The sequence below is a fragment of the Hypanus sabinus genome, chromosome 3 (assembly GCF_030144855.1).
Source record: "Hypanus sabinus isolate sHypSab1 chromosome 3, sHypSab1.hap1, whole genome shotgun sequence".
NCBI lineage: Eukaryota > Metazoa > Chordata > Chondrichthyes > Myliobatiformes > Dasyatidae > Hypanus > Hypanus sabinus.
The window spans coordinates 16,280,679-16,291,699 of NC_082708.1; the positions used below are offsets into that span (position 1 = coordinate 16,280,679).

At 45.4% G+C, this 11,021-nt stretch overlaps 1 protein-coding gene across 1 annotated transcript in view; it reads right to left on the reverse strand.

Annotated features, from left to right (window-relative positions):
• The window catches only part of LOC132391064 (CD99 antigen-like protein 2), a 68,584-nt gene extending 57,833 nt beyond the window's left edge, over positions 1–10,751 (reverse strand). The window contains exon 1 of the mRNA XM_059963772.1: positions 10,449–10,751. Within this exon, the coding sequence (XP_059819755.1) occupies positions 10,449–10,509 (61 nt within the window). The 5' untranslated portion in view covers positions 10,510–10,751. The remainder of the gene's footprint in view (positions 1–10,448) is intronic.
• Between the last annotated feature and the right edge of the window lie 270 nt (positions 10,752–11,021).

Here is an 11,021-nt window from a genome sequence, read left to right on the forward strand (position 1 = left end):
CCAACCAAGAATAGTGTAGAAATATAGCAATATAAAACCGTAAACAATTAAATAATAATAAGTAAATTATTCCAAGTGGAAATAAGTCCAGGACCAGCCTATTGGCTCAGGGTGTCTGACACTCAGGGGGAGGAGTTGTAAAGTTTGATGGCCACAGGCAGGAATGACTTCTTATGACGCTCAGTGTTGCATCTCGGTGGAATGATTCTCTGGCTGAACGTACTCCTGTGCCTAACCAGTACATTATGGAGTGGATGGGAGACATTGTCCAAGATGGCAAGCAACTTGGACAGCATCCTCTTTTCAGACACCACCGTCAGAGAGTCCAGTTCCACCCCCACAACATCACTGGCCTTACAAATGAGTTTGTTGATTCTGCTGGTGTCTGCTACCCTCAGCCTGCTGCCCCAGCACACAACAGCAAACATGATAGCACTGGCCACCACAGACTCTAGACCTGAGAAGAGTTGATGAACAGATACATGCAGACTCTCTTGCCCCCAAGAATCGTTATAAAGGCACACTGGTTAATTGTCCTCACAGACTGAGGTATTGAGTAATCGAGCCAGGAGTTTAAAGTTTAAGGTAAATTTATTTTCAAAGTAGGCAAATGTCTACTTTTTATGTAGGAACTATATAAAACATACATTAGACCACAATAAAGGGAGATTAGCTAGATATGTCTCATATACAGTATATTGAAACATAGGGTTTGCACTGAACCAAATCAGCGAGGTTTGTGCTGAGCAGTCTGCAAGTGTGGCCACACTTCCAACAACAGCATAACATGCCCACAAATTACAAACCCTAACCCGTTTGTCTTCGGAATGTAGGAAGAAACAGAAGCATCCAGAGGAAATGCACTGGGAGAGAACGTACAAACTCCTCACAGAAAACGGCAGGGATCAAACTCAGATATTACACCTGAGGCCATAAAATTAACCACTATACTATCCCACCATCCTAAAATTGCAGCACAACAGCACAGCTTGAGAGGAGATGCAGCAGACCTCAATGACTGGGCTGCAGACACTGACAAAGACAACAGATTGCTCAGGCATGTCAGGGACACAAACTAGGTCAGTATTTACTAATCATTACCGGCTGCTTCTATACATAGAATATAGAACAGTACAGGAACAGGCCCTTCTGCCCACTATGTTGTGCCAAATCAATTAAATTAGTAATCAAATGAACAGCTAAACTACTCCCTTCTGCGTACATTATGACCCTACTCCTTCCATCTCTCTCACATTCATGCACCTATCTGAATGTCTCTTAAAAGTTTCTAATCTGCACCACCCCAGACACCACATTCCAGGCACCCATCACGCTCTGTAAAATAAAAATGTCCCCACATCTCCTTTGATCTTACCCCTCTCACCTTAAATACCATCAGGCATGAGACATTTCAACACTGGGAGAAAGATACTGTCAGACTACTCTGGCCATGCCTCTCATAATCTTATAAGCCTCTAACAGATCTCCCCTCAAGTGAAGGGACAGTGATTGCAAAGAGCGTGTAATCATGCAGGCAGCTTAGTGATTCAGCTAGTCAAACTTTTGCCTTTCGGGACCGAACAGCGGGATTCAAAGCTGAACTCAGCTGCCATCTTGGAAGGACATCTATATTCTTACTGTGATCTCTGCTGCTCCAGATTCCTCCCACGTCCTAAAAACGTGTAGGCTAATTGGGCACCGTGAATTGCCCCTAGTGCGTAGGTGAGTGGTAGAATCTGGAAACTGTTAACAAGCCCAGGAAATTATAGACCAGTGAGTCCTACCTCAGTGGTTGGTAAGTTGATGGAAAAGATCCCGAGGCAGGATTTCTGAACATTTGGAGAGGCATAATATGATTAGGAATAGTCAGCATGGCTTTATCAAAGGCAGGTCGTGCCTTATCAGCCTGATTAATATTTTGAGGATGTGACTTAACACATTGATGACGGTAGAGAGGTAGGTGTAGTGTATAAGGATTTCAGCAAGGCATTTGATAAGGTAGCCCATGCAAGGGATGGGATCCAAGGGGACATTGCTTTGTGGATCCAGAACTGACATGCCCACAGAAGGCAAAGACTGGTTGTAGACGGGTCACACCAGTGGTGTGCCTCAGGGATCTGTTCTGGTTACCCTACTCATTCTGATTTTTATAAATGACCTGAATGAGGAAGTGGAGGGATGGGTTAGTAAATTTGCTGATGACATAAAGGTTGGGGGTGTTGTTGATAGTGTGGAGGACTGTCAGAGGTTACAGCCGGACATCGCTAGGAAGGGTGTGGAAATCATAGAAAGAGTGCAGAGGAGATTTACAAGGATGTTGCCTGGATTGGGGAACTGAGAATAGGTGGAGTGAACTCGGCCTTTTCTCCTTGGAGCAACAGAGGATGAGAGGTGAGTGACCTTTCTATGATTTCCACATCCTTCCCGTAGTGAGGAGACCAGAACTGAGCACAGTACTCCTAGTGGGGTCTGATGAGAAGCACTGATCATGTGGATAGTCAGAGGCTTTTCCCCAGGGCTGAAATGGCTAGCACGAGAGGGCACAGCTTTAAGGTGCTTGGAAGTAGGTACAGAGGAGATGTCAGGAGTACGCAGAGACGCAGAGAGTGGTGAGTGTGTGGAATGGGCTGCCTACAACCGTGGTGGAGGCAGATACGATAGGGTCTTTTAAGAGACTCTTGGATCGGTACATGAAGCTTAGAAAAACAGAGGGCTATGGGTAACCCGAGGAAATTTCTAAGGTAGGGTTATGTTCAGCACAGCTTTGTGGGCCAAACGGCCTGTAATGTGCCGTAGGTTTTCTATGTTTCTAGAATGTGGGGGCAAATGAAAAATGACGTCTTAGATTAGTGTAAATGGGTGGTTGATGGTCAGTGCGAACTTGATGGGCTGAAGGGCTCATTTTGATCTATATTACCATGACATTAACTTTTTGTGTATAGCAATGGAGTCAGACCACAAAAAAAGTGTCCTCAAAATAGCAAAGCCAGAGGCACGTAGAGGTGCATTATAAGATAATCTTTGACGCTGTTCCACAGGAGGACAAGACTGAAAGCTAAATCAGTGCAGTTCTGGACAACAGAACCGTGAAAAGCAGGGTTATAATGAGGTATATTTTGTGTAATTACAAACAAGAGAAAATATACAGATGCTGGAAATCCAAGCAACACACACAAAATGCTGGAGGAACTCAGCAGATCAGGCAGCTTCTATGGACAAAGAGTATAGTTGACGTTTCAGGCTGGACCCTTCATCAGAACTGAGGAAAAAATTAGGAGTCTAGGGTTTGAAGGTGGAGGGAGGGGAAGAAGCAACACTAGGTGATAGGTGAAGCCTGGTGTGGGGGGTGCGGGGTGAAGTAAAGAGCTGGGAAGTTGATTGGTGAAAGAGATACAGGGCAGGAGAAGGGGAATCTGATAGGTGAGGATATAAGGCCTTGGAAGAAAGAAAAGGGGAGGGGGAGCACAAGAGGGCGGTGATGGGCAGGTAAAGAGATAAGCTGAGAGGGGAAAAGGAATGGGGAATGGTGAAGTTGGGGAGTGGGGGGGTAAATACCCTAAATTCAAGAAATCGATGTTCATGCCATCAGTTTGGAGGCTACCCAGATGAGATACAAAGTGTTGTTCCTCCAACCCAAGTCTGGCCTCATCGCGACAGTAGAGGAGGCCATGGATTGACATGTCAGAAGGGGAATGGGAATTGGAATTAAAATGGGTGGCCACTGGGAGATCCATCCCACTTTTACTGGTGCATGGAGCGTAGAGGCTCGGCAAAGCGGTCTCCTTATCTATGTCGGGTCTCACCGATATATAGAAGGCCACACCAGGAGCACCGGATACAGTGGAAGTAGGTACAGAGGAGCTGTCAGGAGTACGCAGAGAGTGGTGAGTGTGTGGAATGGGCTGAGGAATGAGCCCATGGAATAGGCTGAATACCGGATACCCCACCAGACTCAAGTGAATTGCCGCCTCACCTAAAAGGATTGCCTGGGGCCCTGAATATCAGAGAGGGAGTTGTTCAAGGGCAGGTGTCGCATTTGTTCCGCTTGCAAGGATAAGTGATAGAAGGGAGATCATTGATAAGGGACGAATAGACAAGGGAGTCATGTGGAAAGCATATAAACAGGAAGTTGGGGGAGGGAAAGATGTGCTTGGCGGTGGGATCCTGTTGGAGATGATGGACGTTATGGAGAATACATGCTGGATGGGAAGGCTGGTGGGGTAGTTGAGGACAAGAAGAACCCTATCCTTGGAGGGGTAGTAAGGGGATGGGGGCTAAGGCAGACGTTTGCAAAATGGATGAGATGAGGTTGAAGGCAGCGTTGATGATGGAGGAAGGGAAGCCCCTTTCTTTGAAAGAGGAGGACATCTTCGTTCTAGGATGAAAAGCCTCATTATGAGAGCAAATGTGGCAGAGACTGAGGAACTGAGAGAAGTGGGTGACATTCTTACAAGTAAAAAGAGTGGGAAGAGGTATTGCCCAGGTAATAGCAAGAGTCAGTGGGTTTATAATAGACATCAGTGAATAAGCTGTCTCCAAAGACAGAGACGTCGAGAAAGTGGAGGGAGGTGTTGGAAATGGACCAGGTAAATTTGAGCACATGGTGGAAGACTGAGGCAAAGTTGATGAAGTCGACAAGCTCTGCATGGGTGCAGGAAGCAGCACCAATGCAGTCACTGATGTAGTGTAGGAAAAGTGGGGCAATGACACCACTGTAGGCTTGGAACGTAGACTGTTCCACGGAGCCGACAGAAAGGCAGGCATAGCTGGGACCCATGTCTACACCTTTTGCTTGAAGGAAGTAGCAGGAGCCAAGTGAGAAATTATTGAGAAGAGGACAAGACCAAAGACAGAGAAGAGTGGTGGAGGGGAACCGGTTAGGGCTAGTGTCCAGAAAGAAACGCAGAGACTTGAGGCCTTCCTGGTGGGGGATGGGGGACTGGCCATCCATAGTGAAACTCAGATGAGGGCCAGGGAACTTGAAATCATTGAAAAGATCCAGAGCATGTGACGTGTCATGGATATAGGTCAGAAGGGACTGAGCCAGGAGGGACAAAACTGAGTTGAGGTAGGAGTTTAGTGGGGCAGGAACAAGCAAAAACAATGAGTCTACCTGGACAGGCCCGTTTGTGGATCTGGGGTAGGAAGTAGAAACAGGGGGTGCAGGAAGTATGAGGTTAGTGGCATTGGATGGATCCTTTGTTGGGTCATTTGCTGTTTGGCACAGTGGTATAGTACTAGACATAAAAACTATGACAACGAGAAGATAAATAAATTGTGTGAAAAGAGCAAAATAGTGAGGTCATGGTCAAGAAATCTGATGGTAGAGGGGAATAAGCTGGTCCTAAAATGTTGAGGGTGTGATGCAATGAGACAAAGGCTGGAGGCAAATCACAAAGAATAAGGAGAGATTTTTGTCCATAATTGATAGGGTTGTTAAGACAACAAATGAATGTGTTGTCATTCTTTAGTCGAAGGATTGAGCTCATGAGCCGAGAAGTAATGTATCGACTGTATAAAACACTGGACAGACAATACTTGGGAGTATTTTATATTTAGCTCTGGTTGCCTCATTATAAGGAGCCTGTGGAAGATCTTGAGAGGGTCCCTGGACTAGAGGGCATGTCTTAGGAGGAAAGGTTGAGCGAGCTACGGCTTTTGTCTTTGGAGGGAAGGAGGATGAGAGTTGACTTAATGAAGGTGTACGAGGTGTTAAGAGGCATAGATGGAGTGGACAGCCAGAGACATTTTCTCAGGGTGGAAATGTCTTATACGAGGCAAAATTTTAAGGTGATGAGGGAAGTATGGAGGGGGTGATGTCAGAGGCAAGTTTCTTTTTAAACAGAGAGTGGTGGGCGCATGGAACTCCCTGCCAGGGGTGGTGGTTGAGGTAGATACATTAGGGATGCTTAAGAAATTCATAGATAAGCACATGATGATAGAAAGATGGAGTGCTATGTAAGATGAAAGGGTTAGATTGATGTCAGAGTAGAGTACTGTGCAAAAGTCTTGGGTACATCTATATAGCAAGGGTAACTTTCACACAGTACTGTACTTGCCAATGTTAGAGCAGAGAGCGGATTTGTTAATCTGGCAGTAGCAAAGGATGTTGGGAATGATGCAGGTGGAGTGCTGTGGAAGGGTGTGGGACATGTGGCTGAGTAATCATCCTAGGGATGGTGGGTTGGGTGTAGACATACCTCGCCCTGAGACAGCAAGCAAGGTCATTTGATTAGAGACAATTGGTTTATTACAGAATGTCACTCTGGCACTTCCTGCTCCCTCCCCTCTCCCTTCCACTTTTCCCAACCATGATTTCCCTCTCACTGTCCCCTTCCCACCCTTAGTCTACAACAGGTGCCCAACCATTGAGCAGATCTCAAAAGCAGCATCTAATCCTCACCACCCAGGCCTTGCTCTTTCCTTGCTGCTGCCATCAGCAGGAAGGTACAGGTCCTATCCCTCAACAATCAGGCTCTTGAACAAGTGGTGATAACTACACACATTCTGTTTCTGCTCGCACTTAAGGTCGCTTTATCTTATTTCAGGCTCTCGATATTTATTCCTATATCAGAATCGGAATCAGGTTTATTAAGACTGGCATCTGTCATCAAAATTTGTTAACTTAGTAGCAGCAGTTCAATGCAATACATAATATAGAAGAAAAAATAATAAGTAAGTCAATTACAATATACGTATAATGAATAGATTAAAAATCATGCAAAAAGCAGAAATAATATACTAAAAAAGTGAGGCAGTTTTCACAGGTCCATTTAGGAATCGGATGGCAGAGGGGAAGAAGCTGTTCCTGAATCACTGAGTGTGTGCCTTCAGGCTTCTGAACTTCCTACCTGATGGTAACAGTGAGAAAAGGGCGTCCTGGGTGCTGGAGGTCCTTAATGATGGCTGCTGCCTTTCTGAGACACGACTCCTTGAAGATGTCCTGGGTACTCTATTGACTAGTACCTTAGATGTAGCTGACTAAATTTACAACCTTCGGCAGCTTCTTTCAATCCTGTGTAGTAGCCTCCCCCCCCACCCCCCCATACCAGACAGTGATGCAGTCTGTCAGAATGCTCTCCACGATATTTCCGTATAAGTTTTCGAGTGTATTTGTTGACATATCAAATCTCTTCAAACTCCCAATGAAGTATAGACACTGCCTTGCCTTCTTTATATCCACATTGATATGTTGGGACCAGGTTAGGTCCTCAGAGATCTTGACACCGAGGAACTTGAAGCTGCTCACTCTCTCCACTTCTGATCCCTCTATGAGGATTGGTATGTGTTTCTTCGTCTTACCTTTCCTGAATTCCACAGTCAGCTCTTCCGGCTTACTGATGTTGAATGCAAAGTTGTTGCTGTGACACCAATCCACTAGTCTAGCTATCTATAGTCAAAGAACAGCATCCTGACATAGGTATTTGCATTGTCCAGGCGGTTTAAGGCTGTGTGAAGAGCCATTGAGATTGCATCTGCCTTTGACCTATTTTGGCAATAGGCAAATTGCAGTGGGTTCAGGTCCTTGCTAAGGCAGGAGTTATATTTATAAAATATTTAAACATATTGTTTATATTTGCATTGGCAGTTTGTTGTTCATTTATCCCATTTATAGTTACTGTTCTATAGAATTTGCACAGTACTATATGTAAAAAGGTTAGCACAATTTTGTGGGCTGAAGGGCCTGTGCTGTGATGTTCTATATTTTTGCTCCCATCATGATGTAGTGACTCTCATGAGAATTCTTTTGGTATAGAGTTTGTATCACAAGACCAGACATGAGAAATAAACACATTGGCTTGGGAAAGACAGACAAGCATTTCAGAGGGTTTAACACATTCAAGGGACGAGGAAAGAAACTGGCATTCACAAATATGGTGGAATTAAGGCTTGTTTTTCTAGGAAGTAACGAGCAAAAAGAGACTGTTTTCTTTCCCCATCTGGAAAAGTGATTAAATAAATGGTTGCAGACCAGCGATCATCAGTTGAAGAAGCACATTTATTTCCATTTTTAAATAGTTTAAAAACTGCAGTTGAATTTGAAGAAAATTATTTCTGGATTGCTAGTGCAGTAACATAACCACAATGTAAACTGGCATCCCTGACTCAAGAAACTGCAGATTCAACAACTCGCCAACTCCAGATGAACTCTGAAATTCAGTCACAAGACTCCATTCAAGTTTGACAATTACTAAATAGCCAAGTTTATGGTCTGTAAGAGAAGGTCAATTAGTCATGACTGTTCATTCCCCTTGATAGATGCTGCTTGACCTGCTGAGTTTATTTATTATTTTATTTAGAGGTACCGCATGGTAACAGGATCTTCTGGCCCAATGAGCTCACTCAGCCCAAATGTACACATCCATGTGACCAACTGACCTACCAACCCAGAGGTGGGAGGAAACCAGAGCCCCAGGAGGAAATCCGGAAATCAGTTATACGGAGAAGGTACAAACTCCTTACAGACAATGGCAGGCATTGAACCCGGGCTGCTAGCACTACACCATCATACCGCCCCAGCATTTGGGAGTTCCTCCAGCATTTTGTATGTGTCACTTAGAGACAGTGGGGAGCATTCAAAATGGTGTCAAATTCTAGGCTATCACTGCAGGATCTGGAACTAGAGGGCACAATTTCAGTGGAAGGTGGGAGAATCCAAGCATCTTTTCCTCAGATTACCCCCCCCCCCCCACCGGGCACCACATTAGTGATTGTATAATGATTCACTGTACCAGCAGCCAGGGTTCAATTCCCACTGCTGCCTGTAAGGAGTTTGTATGTTCTCCCCATGACTGCATGGCTTTCCTCCAAGTGCTCCTGACTCCTCCCACAGTCCAAAGTCATACTGGTTGGGTAGGTTAATTGCTCATTGTAAATGGTCCCGTGATTAGGCTGGGGTTAAGTTGGGTGGTATTGCTGGGCAGCATGGCAAGGGGCCAGAAAGGCCTCTTCCACGCTATATCTCAATAAATAAATGATTCTTTGGAATACACTATCCGCTATTCACTTCAGAAGTGCACAAGTTAGAACAGTAAGATCGTTCAAGGCAGAGCTTCTATGTTTTTACATTTAGGGATACCACATGGAATGGGCCCTTTGGGCCCAACAAGCCATACTACCCAGCAACCCACCTACTTAATTTCCTGCTGAAGTGTCTGGGACAGAAACGTCGACTGTACTCTTTTCTACAGATGCTCCCTAGCCTGCTGAGTTCCTCCAGCATTTTGTGTGTGTGTGTGTTGCTTGGATTCCCAACATCTGCACGTTTTCTCTTGTTTGTCACCTATTTAAACTACAATGACCAATTAACCTGTGAACCAGAACGCCTTTGCACTGTGAGAGGAAGCAGAGGGAACCCACGTGGTCACAGAGAGAGCGTACAAACTCTATACAGACGCGCCGGGATTGAACGCTGGCACACTGTGTTGTAAAATCCATAAAGGCAGAATTTCACGGTGGCCAACCATTTAAATTCCTATCCCCATTCCTGTTCGACAAGTCAGTCACTGGTCTCCTCTTCTGCCTGGAAGAGGCCATTCTCAGGTTGGAGGAGGAACACCTCCTACTCTATCTTAGTAGCTTTCGAACTAATGGCATGAACATCATCTGTCCAACATTCTGCAAGTTTTTCCCCTCCCCCCTTCCCTCATTTCCTCACTTTGGTCTCTTACCTCTTCTCCTCACCTGCCTATTACCTCCCTCTGGTGCTCCTCCTCCTTCCCTCTCTCCCATGACCCACCCTCCTTTTTCTCCAGCCCTTTACCTTCCCTACCTATCACCGCCCCCCCCCAGCTTGTTACTTCATCCTCTTCCCCCACCCACCTAGCTTCATTATCAGCGGTCTGCTTGTCCTCCTTCCCCTCAACCACCCCCCAAAAAGACTTTGTATTCCGCCTTCTTTTCCCTTTTCTTTCCAGTCCAGGACAAGAATCTCGGCCCGAAACATCGTCTTGTTTATTCACTTCTGCAGATGCCGCCTGACCAGCCGAATTCCTCAAGCTTCATCTCCAGATAGAGTTCCACCATCAAAGCAGTTACTGTTGTATTTCAAGAAATCTATGAGGTGTAATAGATAAATGAGGGCGTGGTGGTGGGGGTGCATGAAACGCTACCGTTCGATACATTTCTTCACACCACATTACAACCCTTCACAGACTATTGAGCAGAGCCAATGTTTTATAAAAAGCACATTCACTCTGCCGAGATTTCCAGAAGAACCAAAAGAGACTCATTAACTACCGGGGACGACAATTTTGTTGCATACGTATCTCGCCAACGCCCACAGCTACATTTCGAGTAATACTAAAACTCTGCGTATCTCGGGGGAGGTTAAATCCCAAAACTTACATAACAGACTCGACATGGGGCAGGCGTTCCCGAGGAGGCATTGGGAAGCCTGCAGTTCATCGCAGGAGATCTAGACACATAACTCATCAGGAAAACCTTACCTTCGATCTTCACAAAGACGAACGCCAGTCCAATGAATAGGATGCTTCTTACGCTCGACATAGTTTCCCAAAGTTTGGTCTGACAGGGTAAGTTTTTGCTCTTTCGGATCAGCAGCTTTTAAACTATTTTCCTCAATAAAAGGCGCCAAACTGTGACACTTTTCTCACGGATTAACTGGTCGAAAGAATCTCTCCCACTTTCTGCGTGTAAAAAAAACTACTAATAGAGCAACTTACTGCGTGTCTACTGCCGGACTAAATATCTCATCGGCAGCTAAATGGAAACTGCCCCTGAGAGAGAGTCACCAGCCTGTCGTGACTGACAGCGCAGCTATCCAATAACAGTCTCCATCTCGATCTTAGCATGCGGGGGCTGGGCCACCTTCTCTTGTGCCCAGTAACAACCAAGTCCCACCTTGTTTGCGGTGGAGTTCTTTGCTGAAAGTTAAAAGTGGGACTTGGACCCAAGGAGTAAACTGCACCAGCAAGTGATCTAAATCCCCTTCGGATGAAACCAAAATACAGTATAATGGCAAGATACTACGCAGTCTTTCCAGCCTGTTATCTCACTCC